This window comes from Pinus tabuliformis, chromosome 5_1 (genome assembly GCF_031772625.1).
Source record: "Pinus tabuliformis cultivar Carrire ecotype Pingquan chromosome 5_1, CPIR1, whole genome shotgun sequence".
Classification (NCBI taxonomy): domain Eukaryota; kingdom Viridiplantae; phylum Streptophyta; class Pinopsida; order Pinales; family Pinaceae; genus Pinus; species Pinus tabuliformis.
In genome coordinates, this window is record NC_142305.1 from 897,921,557 (window position 1) to 897,947,431 (window position 25,875).

Consider the following 25,875-nt stretch of genomic DNA (forward strand, 5'->3'; position numbering starts at 1 on the left):
ATTCCCCCTAGTTGATAGGGTGTGTTAAAATTGGCAACTAGGGCCAATTTTCCACTTTGGACAGCTCATTTGATGGAGATGATTATTGCATTGAATTCCTCTTTTCAAGAGGAAAAAAAATCGACCTAAAGATCATCAAATTTGGACAAGGAAAAATATGTTTTTGAGGTCAAGCCCACATGTGCGAATTGTCAAGGTCGGCCACATCATCATGTAAGCTCATGAAGCCTAATGGACATGTCCCTTAACCCTCAACAACTTGTATAAATAAGGGAGACCTCAAACCTCATTTGGCATCATCACAACACATCATTTCTCTCTCCTCATCTGATTCGGTTGTACAAATTACAGGAGCAGCTCTTCTTCTCTCACACGTGTGGCTGAAAGAGGACGAATTACAGGGCCGAATTTAAAGATTTGTTGCAGGGTTTGACCAGCGTTGACCAGGGCCTTTTTGACCTCCTTTGACTACTTCTTTTGTGCCAAAATTTTGAATTTTGGAACACTGCATTAATTGGCACAGGAACCTAGGTTTTTTGGGTATATTGATTGGGTTGACCGCAAGACAGAAGTTCATATTTTGACCAAGTTTGACCGTTGTTTTAATGATTGTTTTGGGCTGACTTTGACCACCTAAGAAGGTCGAGTTTGACTGGGTATGACCGAGCTGCATTGTGGACGATTCACTGTTGCTTTGACCAGTGTTGATTTTCTGGTTAGCGTTGTTGGCTACTGTAGAAAAATTTCAAATTTGACAAGGTTGCTTTGATCATCATTTGACAAGTCAATTTTGACTTTATTGTACTCTTTCTCTTCGCTGAACATTTGATATAATTATAAGAAGAATTGATCAAAGGGTTTTCCCCATCTTGGGGTTTTTCCCTAGCATTCACCAAATTTGGTGTTCTCTTGTCTTGGCTTGTCTTCTACATTTTATTGTTCATGTTCTATCTACAGTTACTGTCACTGTGATTTAAGGTTAATGTGATTGCTATTGGAAACTAAATTGGAAATTGTCATTGGGTTGTTAAAAGGACATTGAAGTAATTGTGCTAAGCATAGAACATACCATTGTTAACTAAAATTAACAACCCAAGATGCCTTTAGGCTGGCCTTGACACTGTTTGATGGCATCATTTGATCCAGAGCCTAGATGATGATGGTCATCCTTGAGATGACAAAGGAGGGCTTGTACAACACCTTAGGGCCCCAATGCTTAAGCTATTTAGTGCCATGTCACCCCTTTTCCTCCTTTGAGGGTGACATAGAGTACCTTGGACACGACATGTTGGCATGGGGTGACTTTTGATGGCTTGCACATGATCCTTGAGACACTTCTTGGAGTATAGAGAACTCATTAGCCCTTATCTCACATTTTGATGCCTTATTGAGCTCATTTCAATGGTCACATCATATTTTTGGATCAGTATTCCCACACATGTGGGATTTTATGGCATTTTTGTTTTGTTGTTGAGCTATGAGGTTGGCTTATAACCTCTTTCTTGTGGAACACTCAAAGTGAACTTGTCTATAACGCTTCTTAGTCATTTTATTTATTAAGTGAGTGGAAGAAGGCTCATATAAATGGAACCTCCCCTTCACTTCTCTTTTCATCATCACACATTGAATTTGGACTCTCCAAAAGAGAGTATGAATTAGCTTCTTTTTCATTTCGCGGAACACTCAAAGTGAACTTGTCTATAACGCTTCTTAGTCATTTTATTTATTAAGTGGAAGAAGGCTCATATAAATGGAACCTCCCCTTCACTTCTCTTTTCATCATCACACATTGAATTCGGCGTCTCCAAAAGAGAGTATGAACTAGCTTCTTTTTCATTTCTTAGGCATAATGTGATCCTTTATGGATGCAACTCGCTATTGGATGAGACTTTTGCTTGGAGACATTATTTTGGGATTGAAAGAAGTGCTATTGTGGAAGATCTTGTAAGTTTATTGGTGATCATTGATATTTTGTATGCTTTCATGTTTAAAGTAGGGGTTCTCTTGTTCCATGTTTAAATGCTTATCATTCATGAAACTTTGCTTCGACATTGCATGTAAATTTTTCCTCTTCATGGCCTATAAGGAAACTATTTATGTGTAGACCGTATAATTCAATTCTCCCCTCACAAGAATAATGACTAGGGTTTTAGAAGTGAATGCCCTAGAGCATCTTCCCTTACTCCATCATTGTTCTTCCTTGGTATTTTGTTCCATTAAGACTCTATTAGCCCTTGTATGTTAAGGCACTAATCTAGAAGTGTGTTGATCACCATAAAACCAAAAACCTCTCTAAATTTCTCTTTTCTAGACGACTAGGGCATGCGCTAGGGTTTTAGGAGCAGATTTGTGTGTAAAGGTGTTGATTTAACATTCAAAGGTGGCCCTAAATTATAAATTAGTCTCCATATACCTTCCAAAATGAAAATCTAGCATAATGATTAGCCTTACAAGCCCTAGAAGGGCTTACGTCACATATTTTATTGTTATTTATACACATCTAACAACCCTCAACCTGTTTGCTTGAGTTTAGCCCTAGTCTCTATTCAAAACCCTTGATCCTTTCTTGTTGAAAATCACTTGAAGGATTTTTCTTAGGCTACTATATGCCATTGCATGCCTTGATATTGAGTATCATTCAAACCCTAACTTATAGCAGCCTTGTTATTGGTCTAACCTTAGAGAGCTTGAACCCTAGCTTTGAATACCTTGGTCATCTTTGGCCTTGTCAAGCCCTCTATCCATCTTTAGACCTTCAAAAATAAGTCACCCTAAGCCCTAGTATTAAAATATCCTATAGGCGATATAGGGAAGCCTCCCTTGTGGTTGAAATCCCACTAAAGAACAAGAGGAAGGCTACTGAGGTGATAATGAAAACCCTTTCTCATCGTTGCCATAAGGTCTGGCCCCTCACATAGTGAGGCCTTTCACCAAACCTACTAGATTTTGTGGCAACATCTTTGGCGTCGTTGTTGGGGAAGAGTTGTGTTCACCTCCTTGTAATCTCAAGTTTAGGCTTTTTTTCTTGATTGAGAGTATCCCATAGATAGGATAAATCTACTCATCTAGTGACTCCATTAGAAGAACGAAGACCTAGTTCTTCATTTTACTTCAAAGATTCAATACCTGTAGGGTGAAGCAAACATTTTTCAAGGCATTTAAGTTCACCTTGGCGACTCCATAGTTGATTGTCATGCAAGATTCACGACAATGGCTTCCCAGGATTTGCATGAAATATACTCTACTCTAGATGTTAAGAATATTCTTGGATATCCTAATCATTATGGTACAAATTGTATGAAAAATGTTCCAAAATTTGAGAGGGATCCTTCTTCAGTAGTTGATCACATCGTAAAATTCACCTAGAATGCTTCAAAGATCACTATGGTTGAAGGAAGTTATTCATTAATTCTCTTAGGACAAATTAATTCTCTTAGGAGAAATTTCTTAAATATTGGGGTGCAATGTTTCAAACCTATGAAGATATCCTTCAAGATTTGGCCATAGCCCTCCTGCTCCAAAAGGAATGCCTTTGTGATTCCTCTGAAGATGTTGAGGGAGAAACTGAAGAAGAAGAACATGAATCAAGTAAAGGTCATAATAATTAAGGGGAGCTTGCTAGCAATGAGCCTCACACACCATGTCATGATCAAGGTGTGATTACCGATTTGTTTGAACCATCTTCACTTCTTTCTCATATCATTCCTCAGTCATTCAGATTCGATGGATTGTGAACTTGATGAACCAACTTTGGTTGCCCCTTTTGAATCTCGTTTTCATGACAAGCAGCCTGTTTGTCGAGACCTTGCCCCTCAGTCATCTCCCCCCTCATGCCACTCTCAACAGGTCCCTAGTGACATCAATAAGAATTGCATGCCTGAGATAGCTATTTGGCGGGAGTGCTTAAAATTGATTACTGATTACTGCATATTCAGGCTACGAGAGAGGATCCCATGATGAAGGGAAAAAAAATTATTTTCCCTTTTCACCCTCTTTTCCTCTCCATGATAACAAAAGAGATATATGGCTCATTTCTTCCATTCTTCCAACCACCCACCCTTGTTGCTCTAATCCAGTCTGATATAATATTTCTAAAATGACGACTTACCTAAAGAACATTTCTAAATCGAAAAATCTCAGTTTTGGACTGGATAGCTCTGCAATGTTCAGGATATGTGCTATAGGAAAAGATTGTGATAAACCAAATACAGATGGCAGTTCACATGCACTTGCTCTACTTGCATCGATGGGCAGGGAAAAGGCTAATTTGATGTAATGATGGCATTTTATGTATTATTCGGAAAGATGGCATGTATATCCCTTCGCATCACTTCTGTGATGTAAGCATTTATATCTGTACGATATACATACATATAAAGGCTGACTGTGTCCTTATGGTTTGTCAATGGTGTGAAATTATGAATGACGTAAAAGGTACAGTCATACGATTACCACCCAATGTGTTATAAACTAATTTTTCAAAATTTGGGAAATCTATTTAATAAGTACATAAATAAATAAAACATAGTCCTAGAACAATAACTAGAAAAACCACATACACCTGACCAGAAATTATCTACAAAGAATTATTGAAAGCACCTCCAGTGTTTATTCTTCCCTGGGGCAAATGGAAACTCAGAACTGAAGTAGATCTTGACATTTACACTGGCAAAAATTATTCTAAAAAGAACTACAAAGAAATTGCAATGTTTATTGAATATTATTTTCTCTAGCAAAAACGTACTCAAAACTGTAGATCATCACAAATCATATAAAGACAAGAAGCCATCAAATAAGCAATAAACAACCATTCCAAAGCTTTGTAATCTAAAAGCTAAGGGATACCCAGCAAATTTTAATGTTAATTTTAAGCAATATATCCATGTACTTGTCAGAAAGTTCAGGGATCTGCGCGCTTGCCTCGGAGACTGTACAATTGGTCATTTGCTCTTCCAGAAGAGCTAACTGACTTCTCAGCGTTTGTGAATAAGCAAGTTCCCTCTGTAATGCATTCTTCATTTCAGAGTATTCTTGCGTTTCTTCATCCGTCTTGGCTGTAAAGGGTTCCACATTATATTCAGTCTTTTCAGAATCTCTTGTCTCCACTTCAGTCGTTTGTTCACCTGAAGAAAAATCAGCCGGTCCATGGGCATTCTGGCCGTTCTTTTCTGATTCTAACTCTGTAGCCGATATAATCTTATCGTTAATAATTGAACTGGTATTTGTGCCTTGTAAACCCTGGATTTCATCTAGAGAAGCGCCCTCTGCTTTTACGGCAAATTCTTCTGAAGATTTGTTGGATTTATTCTTTTTCTTCTTGTTCTTCTTCTTTCGTTTATCTTCATCCATGATATGTTCCTCAACGCCAAATCCTTCGTATTTAACCCTAGTTTTGCAAGCTGCGTTACCGCAACCTGGCTACCCCCAGCTTATATGCTCCAAATTTCCTGTTACTGGATTCGTTAATTGTGCGATTCCCAGTGTAATTTACTGATAACTCAAAAGCGAAACTAGCTTAAGCAATTTCATCCCGCGATGAACCCGGTCATCGATCTTTCCTGGCATAAGAGAACAGATCCCCAGATGAACCGGATTCGAGACATGTTTTGTGCAAATAGTAATATTCCTGCAGGATTTACAGAAATGTTGGATCAAATTCAATACGCCTTCGCATGCCAAATAATATTTTGAACCATGTTTCGGCAATGGCTTTTCCAGAAATCACAAGTTTCGACGTTTCCAATTTCCACCATTGCGTAGACGAGATGAAACAAACTCGGATTTTCTATCATGCAATTTCGTACCGTTTTCCACCGTGTCAGTTTAGCGAGTAGAAGAAACACAAGCTATTTTGTGATTGCCATCGAAACACTGAAGAAATTGCAGACTGTGTTCCTCGGTCAAAACCAAACTATAACAGAAAGGATGTGTGACCCGGAGATTTTTAGATTGAAGCCATTCATATTTATCATTGGGGGAACGAACAGATCCGAACTTCCTTTCACCTCATCATGCAGAGGTTCGATCTTAAATCAATCGCAATTAAATTTTACATTCCATGATCCAAAACTTAACATGCTCCCTGCACAGCGCATAAATCATCCGCGTCGAACGCAATCTCTCGTAAGGCGTCAAAATCGAATTTAATTTCACTTGCAAATTTATAGCTTCAATGCGCTTAGGCCCACTCTCTCCCACGTTTATTTATTTTAAATCAAATTGAACCCAAAAAATGTCTTCGGCTCGCTCTCTCCCACGTTTGTTTATTTTGAATAAGACTGAACCAAAAAACAATCTTTTTAATGATAACAACGCTATTTTGGATAATAAAATATTGTTGCACCGCATTGGCTCATTTTGCCGATGGTTGAGTAGAGTGTGATACCTCAACTAAAGCATTTAATTGAGTAGTGCATTTTTGAGTGAGGCAACAATTTCTGTTTGATGTTCATTTCTAGTTGAAATTTATTTTTTTTTTTTTAAATAATTTGATTGGGGAATATTTTAATTATTTTTTATGGTTTAAATAGATTCAGCTCTATCAAAAATCTTAATCATCTAAAACCTAAAAACTTGATAGTTATAATCTGGATTTCCAAAAAAATCACTAGATTTTGTCAAAATTATGTTAGAATTTCCATTATTTCCCAATGAAAAACGTTTTCTCAAGCAAAAACATCATCTCCTTAGACTAGGTGATTTAATAACATGTTTTATTCATAATAATTATATGGAGTGCACCATTATAAAGGTGTATATGTTTCTTAATTTAGTAATATGTTTTATTCATAATAATTATATAGAGTGTATTGTCCTAGGGGTGCAGCTCAATTGGTGATCAAAGTAATGTGAGTTTGTGGTAGCTAAGAGATCCAAGGTTCAAATCCCTTAGTTGTGACCATGTTTACATATTGTCATAAAGGTGTATATGTTTCCTAATTAATTTAATAGGATAACATTATATGGATACATTTTGATGAACTAGTTGAGTGTTCTGAAATTCATATAGATTATTTGAATTGAAAATTTTTATTGTATAGATTTTTTAATATTTTTATTGAGTAAGTGTTATATTTTTATTGAATCAAGTGTTGCAATTAGTGTTGATGTCTTTAACTAGGATGTCTATTTATAAAATGTAGGGTAATGCTTAAGGATTTTCTCTAACATTTTTTTTTTTTTGAAAAAAATAGCAATACACATATGATGACTTTATATAGGATATCTATTTACACAATATAGGGTAATGCTTAAGGATTTTCTCTAACTTTTTTTTTTTTTAAATAGCAATACACACATAAGCACACCTTAATGGTTTAGCTTGAATGGTTGAGTGATGTGAATCACAAGCGAGAGGTCATGGGGGAAAGCCCTCAGGTTGGTTACCTCCAAAGATATTTTCAAGCCTCACTCAATATCCCCACCAATTTGTCAAAAATACAATTGGTCAATTTACCACAAGTATCATTTTGCAATGAAGGGAATTGCTTGGAAGGTTTCATCAAGATGTGCATTTTATCATCAAACAAAGACATCTACATCCAATTTAAATATATTACTAAATTTTTATAACAAACGCATATACATTAAGTGTAGATATGTTACCATTCAATGTTTATTCATACACACATGTATACATCAAATTAACATAAAAATAAAATACATTATCAGATTTTGAGCAAAGACATATACATCCTAAAATGCAATCAATCTATGTTATGGGTTTTAATACATAAAGGGTTAGTGTTGCGAATCACGATTATCGTTAGACCAAAACCCGCAGGTGTTGGTCATCGATCGCATCGCCAGAGATAAGGATCCACGAGAGGTGGTTAGTCCATGTCACGAAACACACAGGGAGCGTTGGTTTATCCAATTTCCAACAACCCCACCCCCCCTCCCCCTCAACGCGAGTTGGGTGTGTATCGAACTCATGAGCTACACTTTGATACCACTTGTTGGGAATCATGATTTCCGTTAGACCAAAACCTGCAGGTGTTAGTCAACTATTGCGTTGCCAAAGATAAGGATCCATGAGAGGCAGTTAGTCCATGTCACGAAACACACGGGAAGCATTGGTTTATCCAATGTCCAACCGTTAGGGTATGTACACCTCTTTACACTAAGCAACCAAATCACTATGTGGAAGGAATCTCTTCTCTCACAAACAAAGAGGTCTCATATGTCAACATTTTGTGTTTAGCTAGGTTGTGACCTTAAATAAATTATTGTTGTTAATGATATTAACTTGTATTCATACACATCTATATCCATCATATAGCCATAAAGCACATCTTATTGAGAGGAAAACATACAAAAGGCATATAAACCTTGAAATTAATATACAAATGAGTTAGCATATAGAAATACATGTGTATAGATCACATGTTCATATAGGAAACCCTGCTAGGAGGTTGAGCAATTGCATGTACATTTAGTAGAACACTTAATCTAGCAATATGTTATGCATCCCACTAGGATGTTAAACAAAGTATACCCAAAGTGCAATATGTTAAACATCTCAATAGGGAAGTAAATCAAGGCATGTGTAGAGTGCATTTAATCTAGCAATATGTTAGTGGCGTAGTAATATGTTAGACATCTTGCTAGAGGGTCGTGAAAAGGCATATTCATCTTACAATCAAACAAATATACATCATGTAATAATCTAGCAATATGTTAGTGTATTATTTGTAATTACACACATGCATATACATCACAAAACTATAACGAGGAATAAAAGGTTGAGCTTCTCGTTTAGCTAATGTGGAATACAGAAAGAAAAGATATTTCATAGTCATAGAAACAATTTCAAGATACACATAACAAGTGTATATGACTTTCATTCACACAATTACATTGAGGTAAGTACAAAGCATATACATCTCATAAGGGCAAAGGATTCCATATTTGCCCTTGATAATTGGTGTGCATATAGGAGGTTGTAATGGCGTGCAAGGGCCTTTACACCTTCACAAAAATCTTTCCTAGCCAAAGTGGGATACAAGGAGGGAAGCCGTTTTTATAATCATAAAAAACAATTCTAAGCCACACACAATAAGGATATCTAGCTTTTATTCATATGTAGCCCATCAAAAAAAGGGAAGTTTCAGTCTTCAAGAGACTCCTCAAACTCAATAACAAGGTTTGACGGCATTACAACAAAGCTTATTATGTCACTTGCGGTAATGGAACCTAGGTGGGGAGAATAATAATCACTCCCCGCAACCAATTGAGATAAATCCAATTGACATGTGTGTGTGTGTATTTTAGTTAAAAAAATGATTATTGATGTCCTTATCCTATGATTATCTACAATTTACTAAAAAGAAATTAATAATATAAAGACTACCCTCACAAATGAAGATACTTTAGAGACTTCTCCTTAATTTGAATTTATGCTTTCATACTTATCTTATACCTTCAAATCCTATGGCACCAACATAATTAAAATTATGTGCCTCTACCTTCCGAAATAACTCGGGATGGAATGCCTTCTTTCATTTAATCCAACCAAAAAAAAAACAATGAACAATGGATCATTTATAAGGGAGTGCATCTTCTTTGTCAACTTATAATGTTTAAATAATCTAAATCAAAGATGGTGATCATGATAATGAGCATATTGAAGTTTTGAGGATTACTTCTATTAGTTGGTGCTACTATTACTAAGATGTTATCCATATTTTGGTAGGTTGTATAGGACCTCAATTCAATCCCCGTGAGGTTAGGCATATTAATTCTACATCACACATTTTGTTCTAGGTACCATCCTCAAAATGGGGTTAAGTGCCCAAAAGTTTCTTAGGAATTTATTTCCAAGAAGAAGAAAAAAATATTGAGGATGATGGAAACACTAAAGAGATGCTCCAATTGGTGTGAAAAAATGTATGATATACATGTTTTTTTTTTTAATATACATGGTTAAAAATTGTTCTAAAAGTTGTGACCACACTAGACAACACGAAATTCCAAAGCTTTTAGAGGATAGCTCAATTCTTGAAATTCTTTCCTACTCCCATAAAAAAAATTGAGGGGAGATGTAACACCACCAACCTTCCATTGGCTATATTACTACCTTTACATTCGTAGACTCCAAAATTTATCTTTAATTGTTGATCTTATACCTTTGATACTAGATAATGCAATGCCCAATAGGGCTCCAATATCAAATAGCATGCTAAATACAATCTTTGTCATACGTGCCTAGTCCATACTACCATGTAATGCACAAATACATATAACCATAAAAGCATGATACACATATGTAGTTTCATTAACCATGAAAAACATGTGTAAATACATGAATTAAACATAATAGAAACATAAAAACATCATAAGAAACACATGTCTTTTTAAAGGAATCACCAACTAACTACAGACCTCAGATGTTCCACCCAACAATAGACCACATTGTTCATAATCTCTTAGTAGTGGGTCACATTGAGCCAAGGTTGTGACTCCACCATGGTAAAAGGCTTCCTAAATCCAACTAATATCCACAAATTACACCAATAATGTAACAGGTCTAGGTACCAAACTCCACTAGCCTCCAACCTATAGTCTCGCATCCCCCATCAAACCGTAGAACCCAAGGTAGGGCACCCCCTTCTCTACACCTACAGTCCCTCAAGTTGTGATACTACCCTTCCAGGACTCTAGCATAGGCTATTTTGAGAGTCTCATTGCCTTATGGCTCAAAGAGTTCCAATTGCCCTCGAGAGTCTCTAGGCACCCTCCCTTTAGGGCTTTAGACTAACTTAAGGAAATATAGGGAAAAATGCACACTAAGATCCACCTAGGATCAACAAGGTAATGATGTCATTAGTATCCAACTCTCCCAAGAGCAAGTTCCATAGTCACAATGGTAAATTTGAATAAGAGTAATGGAAGGAGTGACGAAATAAGACTAAAGCCCCCACTTTTATGTGCATGTGCTAAAAATGACAAATGGTACTCAAGGAAGTAACTTTAAGTACTTAAGATAAAAATGTGTGCACTTTTAACTTTATGCTCCTTTTAATAATGGCTTGATCCCCTCATCACTTAGCTCTTATCCCCCTTTCCCACTCATGGAGTCATATCTCCTCATCTCTCTTGTCTAACTTGGTTTGCAATGATGATGTATTTTTATTAATATGAGGGTGATTACATAATTACATCGGCAGGCTCGTTGGTCATTTGGCACATAGACTTACCAACCTAAAATCACATAGGCACTGTCCCCTCAAAACATATATATGCATAAGCATGCTAGACTAAAGAACATATATACATAGGGACATCCAAGTTCAACACATCCTGGCTCATCAACCTAGTAAAGGCATGCACAAATACATAGGGGTTTATTTCAGTCCCCTCCCCCTTATTTATGCACTATCCTCAATGCCTTATATTCACATTTACAATCAAAATTATTCAAAAAGATGAGGGTATTCATTTCTCATGGCATCTCCATGTTCCCATGTGTCATTCTTAGGTTTGTAGTAGGCCCACTACACCTTTTCCAATGCAATGGCTTGATTCCGTAGCACCTTAATCTTCCTATCCAAAATGGCCACTAGTTGAACCTGCAAGTCTCCCTTGGGCTCCACCTAAATCATATTCCAATCAATGACATGACTAGCATCAAGAACATACTTTTTAAGTAAAGAAATATGAAACACATTATGGACACGCATAACTATTGGCAATGCAAGCCCATATGTAATTGGGTCAATCCTCTCTAGGATCTCAAACACCCCACAAAATATAACTACCCACTTTAAGTAGCTTCCCAATTTTAAAGAAATATTTTTGGCCTTCACTTTTAGTAATACATGACCACCAACTTTGAACTCCCTATTTATCCTGTTAGAGTCGGTCTGGTCATCCCTCCGTCAGAGATCATTTCTCTTATTGCATTTCATTTTTAGGTGTCTCGCTTGATTCACTCAACTGCATTCCGCTAGGGGCATGCCATAATCTGACAGAAGGATCTTGTCATTCATTACCCCTCATGCCTTATCCATTGCTGGCTCAGGTCTGTTCATCAAAATCAAGTTTTAAAGTCACTTACAGTCCTGTTTTAGTCTCTTGATCAGCAAAAGTCATTTCAGTCACTAGGTCTAGGGTTAGTTGATTTGGTCTTCAACAATGTCCAACAATGCCAGCAGACCCATGAGGGAGGTCCTTAATAAGTTTTCATTTTTAATATTTTCATCATCATATGCTCGACTATGACTTTTCTTCAAAACTTTGTTTTGAAGAAAATTCGTCATTTCGTTTTGTAATAAATTCCCATGTAATTTTAAAAAGTTTTTCAGTTGTTGAATTCTCCAAGCACAGCCCTGGTCTTCCTTTGTCAAGACTATTGAGAATGCAACAAGACGATGGAGCTTAGTGGAAAGAAGTCACCTTCACTAAGTGGGCCCCAAGGCTATTTTTGGCGCAAAGTCTATTTTTAGACTATGTCTATTTTAGACATATGGATCATGGTCTATGAGTTGCAGTATGTTATTTGTGGATGATTGGTCATGTTGGTAAAAATAGATGGACTTCTATTTTTAGACATATGGGCAGGTTTCTATTTTTAGACTGCTAGGCTAAAAATAGAATAGTCGAATATTATTGTCTCATAATAATATTTGGACTATAAACATTAGCTTATCCTCTTGGAGCACTTCAGTTTGAGCTACAGATGTGGCACATGTAGCTGTCAGAAGGAAATACGCTTTCTTTGTGGGTCAGTTGAGCTATTTCATGCAGGACTTCAGTTAGAACTCATGTGGTTGAGTTTCGGTGGAGTTGATTGTGGAGTTGATGGAGTTGTGTTCCGTTTGACTTGGTTAAACTAGTTGTAATTAGTCTAACTGCAAATAGACTAGTGATGAGTGATGTGAATTAATTGATTAAATTAATTCACAAATTATTAACTCATAAAGCAACTAAAGAATACATCAGTTAACTCAGTGCATGTACAGTTCAGTGGAGACAGGTGTTAGAGGTTGAGATTGCTATCGGTTGTGACTATAGTTGTGCATGAGATCTTGCACAATCAGTGGGATTGAGTAATGCCAATGAGAACTGCGCAGTGTGGGCCAATACCAAAGCAATTGTAGCTTGTGCTCATGTGATTTTCACTTTGGATTGTGCAGTGGAGGCAGGCAAAGCAGCGGAGGAGATTTGAACCTGTGACTTGTTTGGATCTGAGCTAGTTTTGTGTGTAACAGGTGGAGATAGTATTGAGTACTTGTGAGGAGTATTGTACTATGTATTGTTACATGTTCTCAATCAGTATAATATACAGATAGTGTGGGGTTTTCAGCTGTAAGCTTTCCCCGGGTTACATACTGTGTTAATGTGTGCATGCGATTGATGTTTCATTTATTTTAATGCTGCTAAATTGATGATCAACATAGAGGAGGTTATGTATTATGCATGTATTCCGCAATAGTGTATAATTGGGATAATCTCTGTGAATAAGTGTTTATTATTCAAAATTTCTACATGGTATCGGAGCAGTTGATCATCAGATCTATTATTCAAAAAGTGTTTACATCTTATTTCTTCAGGCAGAGTCTGTAATCGGGCCAGGTAGCCTCTGGATTCATCCTTCCTTTGGAAGGTGAGATAACCGGTAAAAGCCCATACAGTCAATCTCTGTAGGAGAAATACCTTATTCTCACAAATCTTAGATCAGAAGCGGTTGAGTTTTGAGCTGGTGGAATTCGAATTTGCAGCAGTGTTTTCTTGGTGTCAACGTTGCAATGTATTTCAACGGATTGCGATTGTAGTATGCTCTTGAGGGCTGCTCGAACTATATTGCATGGAAGGACAGGATGGAGGCGGTGTTAGATGATAATGGGCTGAAGGAGTTCATAGAGGCTGAGGTCCCAAAGCCTACTAATGCTGCTGAAGCTGAGGTTTGGCAAAAGAAGACAACAAAGTGTCGAAGGATTCTGTTGGAGGGCGTGAAGGATCACATTATGTCCAGCCTGCATGGTAAGACTTCTCCATACTTGATGTGGAAAGCGTTGACAGATCTATTCCAAAGCAAGAGCGATCAGAGGAAGCTAGCGCTCAAGGATAAACTTAGAAACATTAAATGCGAGAAGGGAGACAGTATGCCCAAGTATCTCACGAAGTTCACTCAGTGCAGGGTGTTGAAAAGTGTGCAACAAGAAATGCTTGTTGAGAGTGCAACAAGATGATGGAGCTTAGTGAAAAGAGTCGCCTTCACTAAGTGGGCCCGCAGGCTATTTTTGGCGCAAGTCTATTTTTAGACTATGTCTATTTTTAGACATATGGATCATGTCTATGGATTGCAGGTTGCTGTTTATGGATGATTGGTCAAGTTGGGAAAAATAGATGGACTTCTATTTTTGATGAAAGTGCGAGTGATCACAGTGTGAGTGATCAAAGTTTATTTTTAGACTGGCTGTCAAAAATAGAAAAGTCAAATATTATTGTCTCATAATAATATTTGGACTATAAACTTGATCTTATTCTCTTGGAGCACTTCAGGATGAGCTACAGATGTGGTACATGCAAATCCAAGAGGGAAATACGTGGTTACCTATGGGATGACTCATATTTGCATGCATGACTTCAGTTAGAACTCAATCAGTTGAGTTTGGTGGAGTTGATGGAGTTGTGTTCAGTTTAGCTTTGTTAAACTGGTTGTATTTAGTCTAAAGTCTAACTGATCAATAGACTAGAGATGAGTTGGGTGAATTAATTATTAATTAATTCACAAGTTATTAACTCATAATACAACTAATGAATACATCAGTTAACTCAGTTGCATGTCAGTGCATGTTCAGTTCAGCAGGGACAGGTGTTAGAGAATCAGATTGCTATCAGTTGTGACTATAGTTGTGCACCAGATCTTGCACAATAAAGGGATTGAGTATGCCAATGAGTTTGCTCACGTATTTGCCCACATTATAGCTTGTGCTCACGTCCAACAAAGTGTGAGTGACTATTTTGCAGGTGAAATACGAGTTTGGGAAGCCATTCTCATCAGTTCTTGAGCAGGTATCGAGCAGTGGAGGCAGGCAAGCAGTGGAATAGATTTGGAGATCAGATCTTAGCTGTATTGTGTGTAACAGGTGGAGCTAGTACTGGATTGCTTGTGATAAGCATTGTACTTTTTAATGTTACATGATTCAATCAATATAATATACAGATAGTGTGGGGTTTTTAGCGAGATGCTTTCCCCGGGATACATACTGTGTTAATGAGTTTGATTGATGCTTCTATGTGCGCCTGTGAATGTTTCTGCTTCTGTAAATTGATGATCAACGTAGAGGAGATTATGTATTATACATGTTCCGCTTATAATTGTATGATCAGGATAATCTCTGTGAATATGTGTTAAATTATTCAAAATTTCTACACAGGGATGAGCTAGGAAGTGTGGGGGTGACTGTCGATGATGAGGACTTGGTGAGCTTGGCTCTCCTTGGTCTTCGAAGAGTTGGCATTCCTATCAGGACTCTGTCAATGGTCGGGAGAAATTGCCAGGATGGGAGAGACTTTGGTCAGATCTTATGCAGGAGGAGATCAGGCGGAATACCAGGGACGGATCTTCATCAAAGGGACCTGATGAAGAAAATTGCGCTTTGGTTGCCAAAGCAAAGAAGGAGAAGAATAAGAAAGCTTCTCATTCCGGTGCGAAAGGCAAGAAGCAGGACATGTCCAAGGTGAAGTGCTTTCATTGTCACCAGCACGGACACTATGCCACTAATTTTCCGCAGAAGAAGAAGAACAAGCAAGCTGTTGGATCTGCAGCAGGAGAGGCTCTAGCCTCGCAGTTTGAGCTTGATTTTTCATTGATCGCATGCTTGGTTTCAAGTGTGATGGGATCGTGTGGTTATTGGATAGTGGTGCATCTTTCCACATGACAGGAGATCGAGATTTGTTTTCTGATCTAGAGGAGAAAGATCTTGGAGTGCACATTGAGATGGGCAATGATGGTAGATACAGTGCAACCGGTATCGGTACCATTTCCTTTGAGAGGGAGTCTGGTAAACCCTTCGTATTGAAGGAAGTGATGCATGTTCCAGGATTGAAGAAGAATCTTATCTCTGTGGCGATGTTAGAAGATAAGGGATATGATGTTGTTTTCAGCGAGGGAAAGGCTTTCCTGCGCAGTAAGACAACTGGAGAAACCCGAAAGATAGGGGTTCGAGTGAGGAACCTTTATCAGTTGCATGTAGATGGTTGCGTAGCAATGGCATGCAAGGCAGAAGGATTGGTGAGCCGGGATGATGGCGAGCTGTGGCACAGGAGATTGGGTCACCTTCACCATGGAGCCTTGAAGATACTGCAGCAGATCACTACAGGGCTTCCTAAAGGCACACTTGCGCAGTTAGATCAGTGCAAGGGGTGTACTTTGGGAAATTTTGTGAAAGCCACCTTTCACGAGAAGGATAGTCGCTCCACGACGATCCTTGAGAGAATTCACACAGACGTGTGTGGACCTTTCTTAGTAGCTTCGACAGCAAAACATAGGTATTATGTGATCCTTGTTGATGATTTCTCTCATAAGTGTTGGATCTTCTTCATGCAGAAGAAGAGCGAGACATACTCAAAGTTCTGTGAGTTCAAAGCACTGGTCGAGAAGGAGTCGGGGAAGAAGGTGAAGGCTCTTAGGAGCGAAAATGGTGGTGAATACATCTCTGGCGAGTTCAAGGATTTCTGTAGCACAGAAGGGATTCGAAGAGAGCTCATAGCTCCCCATAACCCACAACAGAACGGGGTTGCTGAGCGGAAGAACAAAACGATCGTGGGTGCTGCACGGGCAATGTTGCATGATCAGGGCCCACCCCTTCACTTGTGGGTGGAAGCATGCAATACAACAGTTTATGTGCAGAACAGCTGTCCTCACAGGATACTTGGCATGAGTACTATTCTGGTAAGAAGCCTGATCTTTCTCATTTGAGGATTTTTGGTGCTAACGTTTACATGCATGTGACGAAGGATGCCAGGAAGAAGTTGGAGCCGACCGCAGAGGTTGGGATATTTGTGGGGTACACTGATACGCCCCACAACTATCGTGTGTATTTTCCAGACAGTGGCAAGACTGTTGTGCGACAGGATATAAAATTTCAGGAGGAGAAAGCCATGAAGTGTTCGCTTGAGAGGGAGCCACACTTGCATGCAAATGAGGAGCTATTAGTTCCTAAAGATGAGCTTCAGGACGTGGATCAGCCACAGGACAAGGTTCATGGAGTGGAAGAGACCACTCATGCAACGCTAACCATCAGAGGGCGAAAGCGCTTGACAGAAGCTGAGCGACTGGCTCAAGATGCAGAGAAGGTTGTAGGACCACCTACAGCTCAACGTAGACAGAGACAGTCACCCGATCAGTACACTGGATACATGGCTCTTGTGAGCAAATGTGTTGTGACTGAGCCATCCTCTTTTGAGGAAGCTGTGGAGGATCCCACATGGGTAGACGCCATGGTGGAAGAGTATGATTCGATTGTCAAAAACAGTGCATTGGAGATTGTCCCAAGACCGGAAGGGAAATCAGTGGTGGGTTCGAGATGGATATACAAAGTTAAGCAAGCAGCTGACAGAGTGTGGAGAAGTACAAGGTAAGATTTGTTGCCCGAGGATTTTCACAGATAGAGGGGATCAATTATGAGGAAACCTTTGCACCTGTCGCAAAGTATTCTTCCATACGGACGATTCTTTCTCTCTCAGCGCAGATGGGGTGGCACATTCATCAGATGGATGTGAAGACTGCGTTCCTCAACGGAGTCATTGAGGAGGAGGTGTATATTGAGCAGCCCGAAGGTTTTGAGATCTTCAGCAGTGAGTCGCATGTGTGCAGGCTCAAGAGAGCGTTGTATGGGTTGAAACAAGCACCACGTGCTTGGTACACACGGATAGACAGTGATTTCATCGGACTTGGATTCTCCAAGAGTGAGGCGGATCCTAACCTATACCAGATTGTGGTGGAGGGTAAGTTGCTTATCATTGTACTTTATGTAGATGATTTGATTCTAACGGGTGATGAGCTATTGATACTTTCATGCAAGGATGATATTGCTAAGGAGTTTGAGATGAAGGACTTGGGCCTCCTTCATTATTTCCTGGGATTGGAAATCTGGCAGCGCAGTGATGGACTATTTGTTTCTCAGGGTAAGTATGCTCGAGAGATACTGGAGAAGTTCAACATGCATGGCTGCAAGCCTGTTGATACTCCTCTTCCTGGAGGTTGGAGGAAGGAGGATGCCACTTCAGCAGAAGAAGTGGATGCCATTGTTTATCGACAGTTGGTGGGGCCACTTATGTATCTGGTCAATACATGACCCGATATATGCTATGCTGTTAACCAACTTTCACAAGCTCTGGTTAAGCCAACCAAGCTCTTCTGGAAGGCAGGCAAGCATGTATTGCGTTATTTGAGAGGCACATCGGGATATGGTTTGTGGTACAGACAGGAGGATGAAGTGAAGCTATGTGGCTTCACGGATGCAGATTGGGCAGGGAGCCCAATGGACAGAAAGAGCACATCAAGAGGGGTCTTCAGTATTGGGTCGACAACAATTTCTTGGTACAACAGGAAGTAGAGATCCGTGGCACTCAGTTCAGCAGAGGCCGAGTATATGGCAGCAAGTTTGGCTGCATGCGAGGCTATATGGATGAGGAAGATCCTGGTCAGATTGTTCGGTTCTCACTTGGAGCCTATTGTGATTTACTATGATAACCAGAGTTGCATTAAACTCTCGGGTAATCCTGTATTTCATGATAGATCTAAGCACATTGACATCAGGTACCATCATATTAGAGATTGTGTGCAACGGAGAGTCATGTTACTTTCATACATTCCAACAGAGGATCAGGATGCTGATATCTTGACGAAGGCGCTCACCAGGAGCAAATTCGAATACCACCGAGGCAGGATAGGGGTTGCTGATAATCCATATCTTGTTGAGAGGGAGTGTTGAGAATGCAACAAGATGAGCTTAGTGGAAAGAAGTCGCCTTCACTAAGTGGGCCCGCAGGCTATTTTTGGCGCAAAGTCTATTTTTAGACTATGTCTATTTTTAGACATATGGATCATGGTCTATGAGTTGCAGTATGTTATTTGTGGATGATTGGTCATGTTGGTAAAAATAGATGGACTTCTATTTTTAAACATATGGGCAGGTTTCTATTTTTAGATTGCCATGCTAAAAATAGAACAGTCGAATATTATTGTCTCATAATAATATTTGGACTATAAACATTATCTTATCCTCTTGGAGCACTTCAGTTTGAGCTACAGATGTGGCACATACAGCTTTCAGAAGGAAATACGCTTTCTTTGTGGGTCAGTTGAGCTATTTCATGCAGGACTTCAGTTAGAACTCATGTGGTTGAGTTTCGGTGGAGTTGATGGAGTTGTGTTCAGTTTGACTTGGTTAAACTAGTTGTAATTAGTCTAACTGCAAATAGACTAGTGATGAGTGATGTGAATTAATTGATTAAATTAATTCACAAATTATTAACTCATAAAGCAACTAAATAATACATCAGTTAACTCAGTGCATGTACAGTTCAGTGGAGAGAGGTGTTAGAGGTTGAGATTGCTATCAGTTGTGACTATAGTTGTGCATGAGATCTTGCACAATCAGTGGGATTGAGTAATGCCAATGAGAACTGCACAGTGTGGGCCAATACCAAGGCAATTGTAGCTTATGCTCACGTGATTTTCACTTTGGATTGTGTAGTGGAGGCAGGCAAAGCAGCGGAGGAGATTTGAACCTGTGACTTGTTTGGATCTGAGCTAGTTTTGTGTGTAACAGGTGGAGATAGTACTGAGTACTTGTGAGGAGTATTGTACTATGTATTGTTACATGTTCTCAATCATTATAATATACAAATAGTGTGGGGTTTTCAGTTGTAAGCTTTCCCCGGGTTACATACTGTGTTAATGTGTGCATGCGATTGATGTTTCATTGATTTTAATGCTGCTAAATTGATGATCAACGTAGAGGAGGTTATGTATTATGCATGTATTTCGCAATAGTGCATAATCAGGATAATCTCAGTGAATAAGTGTTTATTATTCAAAATTTCTACAAAGACATGCTACTATCCCTGCAAAAATTGCCAAAAGAAAACATCATTCAAGCCAAAAAATCAAAGAGGAAACAAAAAAGACAGAGTTGTATTAATTGTGGAAAAAGTGCCAAGTCAAAACATTACAAAGTGGGTTTGTGAGAAATAAAAATCAAATCCATCACTATAAGATGTTCTCATTATTTTAAAACATTCATTTGCATCCAAGAGATCAAAGAGGGTCGAAGTCTAGTGGTGAGAGGGCGAAATTGTAAATTTTCAAGCCAAAGTTGTGTTCAAAGCCGGCGCGGCGCACTGGGCGTGACCATTCAGTGTAAAATAACACGGGTGCGACGCACCGGGAAGGTGCGGCGCGTTGGGCAAGCTGCGCGGCGCATACAGCTGGCTGGCCCAAAAGGTTCCAAGACTGTCTCCAATTGCCAAAATCGCATGCCTTCTCTTGATTTCAAGTAGGTTGAGCTCCACCTTTGTTGTTCATCCATCCAAGTTTAAGGTGTATATTATGTTTGATATGGTGAATGCCTAAACAAAAACTCAAACCCTACCATGTCAAAATCCTCACATGAAGATTGTTGTTTAGGGTTTCAAATTTATTGTTTGTCACCAAATTCATTCCCCCATCCCATTTCTCCCTTATTTTCATCATTCCTAAGTTTCCCTACTCCCTAAAATCATCAAACCCCTATCCCAAATTCTCTGTCCCAAATTCTCAAATTCCAAACCCTAAAACCTAACCCTACAAAAACTCTCCTAACCCTATACATAAAACCCCTCAAACCCTCCTACATTTCCCTAACAAAATTTGTCCCAATAGTCCTTAAACCTTTACTATTTTTCCCCTTCCTAACAGTCCCTGTTTCATTGTTTTCCCCTTGGTGGTAGAGTTTAGGCACATCACTAAAAGAGCAGTCCAACACAGTTTTCATACACCAACATCTTTTTCTCCAAGGCATTTTGTATAGCAGTCATGGCATCTGAGCATTCATCTGATTATGGAATGGAAACCCACAGTGACTCACCCATGGAGGAACATGCACCCCAGAGGCCTCATAGAGGAGGCAGACATATCAGAGAAGAACCAATCACCCTTACTGAATTGCAGGCCTGTCCTCTAGCCATCTTCTGCTTTCAGCATTAGTCATGTTATGAGTTTTGTGAGAAGGTGGCTAATGTTCAATTTCATCATGAGTTGGCTCATCTATTTGTACTACATTTACATGGGATCAGGTTACTTTTGCTGGTGTCACCTTCACACTTACACCATAATCTATCTCACTGGCAACCGGCACACCCAAGATTGGAGAACCATGGAACAAGAGGAAGAAGATTGACTGGCAGCATTATGAGCCATATATTAAAACCGGTTTCTTGAGGCAGCTCAAGAGAGTGTTTCAATTCCGATATCTTAAAGATGAATATGCTCCACTAATGAAATTAATCATGAAGTATTTCAGCTGTGAGGGACGATTCTCTTGTTTATATGCTTATAACATCAGGTTTCTCATGCATTTCACCAGGGTACGGATGATGAACATTCCGTATTTAATTTGCCGGAACATAGAGAGGATGACCACCCTTGTGCAGCACAAAACCCCTCAGTAGCAACTTAACAGTGTTTATCATTTTGCTCTTATTAAGATTTTGGTGGTTCATCAGCTTGGATTACAGGGCATCACTTGGGATGACTTCATCTCCCGTGATTTCTTCAGAGCTTCACAGGGGCTTTCAGAGGTTGGGCATGAGACAGGTGGACCTTCTCATCAGTATGAGCGCCATGAGACCATTAGTGTGCCGGTATTCATCACATATCAGAGGGGCACTAGACATTTGTTTGCAGCAGCAAAGCGAGTGTTATCTCCACCCGGTGTGGAAGGGGCCTCGCTTCCGACATCAGCACCACAGGTACAGGACAAAGGCAAGAGGCCAATGCAAGATGAGGGGCCTTCAGGTGAACGAGAGACCGACTTCATTCTCATTCATGATGATGATACAGATATGGGCCCGGAAAGTGCCAAACTTAGAGATATCATCCAGGAGCAGCAGACAGAGATCAAAGCCTTGTCCCTCGACTTGGAGAGGGCTAAGTGGAATATTAAATACTTGGAGCAAAGAAATAAGCAGCTTGAAGATCAGCAGGCGATTATGGAATTACAAAACATCAGGGAGAATCGTCAAGTTGCTCAAAGGAGGAGAATTGAACTCTCTTCATTGGAGCAAGAGATTAATGATGATCAGGAGTCTTGGCTCGAGAGAGTCAACATCCACTTAGAGGGACTGTTGGACAAGGCTGACAGAGACAAAGCATTGCTGAGACACATGGCTTTCCACTACATGGCGCGGAACAAGGTTTGCAAGGCACGAATAATGAATCTAAAGGCAAAATTAAAGAAGGCAATAAGGAAGCAAAAGAGGCAAAAGGAGCATGATCGTCTTTGGATATTGGCCGAAGCCTCTTTAGCCCAGCATGACACTTGATGGAGAAGGTCCAGCCCAAATTTCAAGAAATTTGGAGCAATTTTGGCATTTTGAAATTTTTTGCACTAAAAAACAAGGTTTTGCCTCCCTGTGCGTCGCGCCACGTGTCGCTCGCTTTTGCTAGGGAGCTCCAAATCCAAAAAAATTTGCATTTCTGGATTTTTCATGATAAATTGTGGTTGCTGGTGCATGGCCAAGAAATTTGGGCAAGTTTTGAGTCCTCAGGAGGTCAAAAACACTCAAAAAATGACCTCACTGCCCCTATTTTGACACACAGGAAGCAGTCTTGGGAGATTGAAGTTTTGGAGGGGCAAATGACATCGAAATTCAGAAATTCCACTTGGGTTGGAAAGTAGACAGGCAAGGCTTTCCAACAAGTACACTTGGGCTCAATTTTGACTTTAGGAAGTGCCTCAAATTCAGCTCCAAAGTGGCGCTACACATAGAGAATTAGGGGCGACGCATAGAGGATTTTTGCCTGTTTTTCACTGTTCAACTCAGAAATTCGCCCAGCTTTGACCAGTTTTGCTTTTTGATGTTACACTTGACCTTTCATGATGTAATTTGATAACCATGATGTAATATTGGCACATTTTTACTTGTTCTAGAGGATTCACTCACTAAAAGGTGAAAATTAAATGAATGAATCAGTTTCCTAGAATATAGGGGGAAGTTGTTTGACTACCTAGATTTCAGTTCCTTATTTAGAATTGGTTCAAACAGCTCCTAGAATGATGACTCGACCCCTAGAGACATGGGAAGGAGTTAGGCTTGTCTATATCATGTAATTTCTCAGTCATTTTCAGGGTTGGACACTTGGGATTGCTTGGCACCCTATTGTACATTTCATTTTTTGCAATTTTGGCAAAGGAAAGACCAGAGTTTTGCAGCACTTGTTGGGATCCGTGTGGCTCTATGTTTTGATGGTGTGTTTCTCTATGTATTTGTAAGTTCACTGATGTTTATGTGTATCATTTTCCCTTCTCTTGTCTTCTGCAATTAAACAAATGAGTGATTAAGGTAGAATTCATTGGACTGCTATGCTCTGCCTGGATATTTTGTTTAATTCTTCATGTTTTCATCTGTTTGAGGAGGACTCTTGAGACCTTCTTGCCCTCCTTGGCTCCTCACCAGTCTGATCCATCCATTCATTCAATTCAAAGCATCAAAACTTCTGCCTATCTTGCCCCTACCTGAACTCTCCAAAAATCTGGCCTCATCCCCGGACGCAAAATTTTCCTTTCCCTTTTTCCAACAAAACCCCCAAAAAACTCAAAACAAATCCTTGTACTTCATACCTAGCCTAAAATTAGTTTATAAATCAGTCATATCAAGCCCCATCAATTATCTTTCACTGAGATTGACCCGGAGAGAGCCCTCTCCTATCCTCGTAGGGCTAGCTACGAGGCTGAGCATGGTTTGATGTGGACCTAGAACCTTGTCTTTTCAGCCTGAGGCAAATCTAGGCTCTAACATATCCTACCCTTATCTGCATAACTTGATTGCCTCTCTTGTGTAGCTTTCAAGATTTGTTTAATTTTCACCACTTGCTCTTTCTGTCTCTGAGAAAATATGGCCTTACAATGGCCCTATGCATTGAGTCACCCCAAATCACAAGTGTATTTCACCTCGTGCAATATAAAGCTTCAAATGGGTGCATCTTCACATATGCATGATACTTATTATTGTATGCAAACCTCACTAGGTGCAAATATTCTTCTCATTTGGATGGCTTATCCATCACATACATCCTCAACATATCTTTGATCACCATATTGACCGTCTCCATCTACCCATCTAACTATGCATGATATGTTGTACTAAAATTCAAATTAGTTTGAATCCCTTGAACAAACCATTCTAAAAGTTTGACATAAGCCTAGGATCCCTATTTGAAATAATTGCCTTAGGCAAACCATATAACCTTGCAATTTCCTTCATATATATTTTAGCTATATCTAATTCCTTGTGTGTTGAATTTACAAGAATAAAATGGCCTTAGTAAGCTTATCCACCACTACCATGATGGAATCACGTTGCCTCATAGTCCTTGGAAATTTTATAATAAAATAAATTGAAACAATTCCCCTTTCACTTAGGAATGGTTAGTGGTGGTAGCAATCCAACTATGTGCTTATGTGTAACCTTCACCTTTGGGCATTCCAAACACTTAGCTATATAATCAACCATTTCCCTTTTCATACTTATCCAAACATATTGACTTGTCACAAGTAAAATTGTTGTTTATTATTTGAGTATACATGTTTTCACAGTTGAATTCATGTTGTAGATGTTATTGCTTCTGGAATAATTGTGTGGAGCGTGGGAAACATCCGACGTTTTGAGAGGATGTTCCACCCATCATCATGGACACATAAAGCTTTCAATGAGAGTGAAGATTGCATGACTACAATAAATACAAGGATGAAGTGAAAAGAGACATTAGAAAAAGGTCAAATTTGACCAAAATCATTATAAAAAAATTTAGATATATATATATATAGATATGATGATAATGATGATGAAGGGATCTAGAAGGTGAAAATAGAAAAAACTTTGGAGAAGATGAAATGAATAGTGATTAATATAGCCATTGTCTAAACATTTTACATTTTGCAGTTTTTTTGTCGGAATTCAACATTTATTTTTTGGCCAAATCTTAATTTATGTTGTTTAAAATGGGGTTTTCACTGCATAAATGGATTCAACACAGTGAAAAACCCATGGGGCACTCATATTGTGGAGAGTTTACAACTCAAACTTGTGATTCTAAGAAATCCCTACATCAGAGTGGAAAATATGTCGAAAAACCCTCCAAAACATAGAACATATAGACTACAACATTAATATATCATAATATTAGTTAATATTAATTAATTAAAGTTAATATTAATATTAACATCAATGTAAGCTAATTAGTAAGGTCAAAGGAATGGGGGAGAAAATAAGAAGCAAAAGGGGAGTTACTAATTAATAATAAATAAAAGAATTGAGATTGTTAATGAAAAGAGATTAATATAAATTATTCATTAAAATTGATTCTAATTATTAAAATAATAAAATCATTAAATTAAATAAATAGAGTTTTATCTAATAAAATTAATATTGATATTAAATATTTATTAAAGTTATATAAAAATAAATATGGGAAGATAATACCTTATTGGTTAAAATAAAATTATTTAATATAACTATATATGAATTTATTAATTTTTTTGTTCGCTGTGAAAAAACACTAGTAAATAACTAATAAAACAAAAAAATATAATATAATATTTAATTAATTAATTTTAAAAAATTATATTATATTAGCTATATAAATATATTATATTAATTATA

At 38.6% G+C, this 25,875-nt stretch overlaps 1 protein-coding gene across 4 annotated transcripts in view; it reads right to left on the minus strand.

The window, feature by feature from the left end:
• LOC149167704 (uncharacterized) overlaps positions 1-6,245 on the minus strand; it is a 223,032-nt gene extending 216,787 nt beyond the window's left edge. For 3 of the 4 annotated variants that reach the window (XM_089433103.1, XM_089433102.1, XM_089433101.1), the window contains exon 1: positions 4,921-6,245. In XM_089433103.1, the coding sequence (XP_089289229.1) occupies positions 4,921-5,349 (429 nt within the window). In that variant the 5' untranslated portion in view covers positions 5,350-6,245. The remainder of the gene's footprint in view (positions 1-4,920) is intronic. The other variant, XM_089433100.1, reaches the window with a different exon arrangement.
• Positions 6,246-25,875: the final 19,630 nt, after the last annotated feature.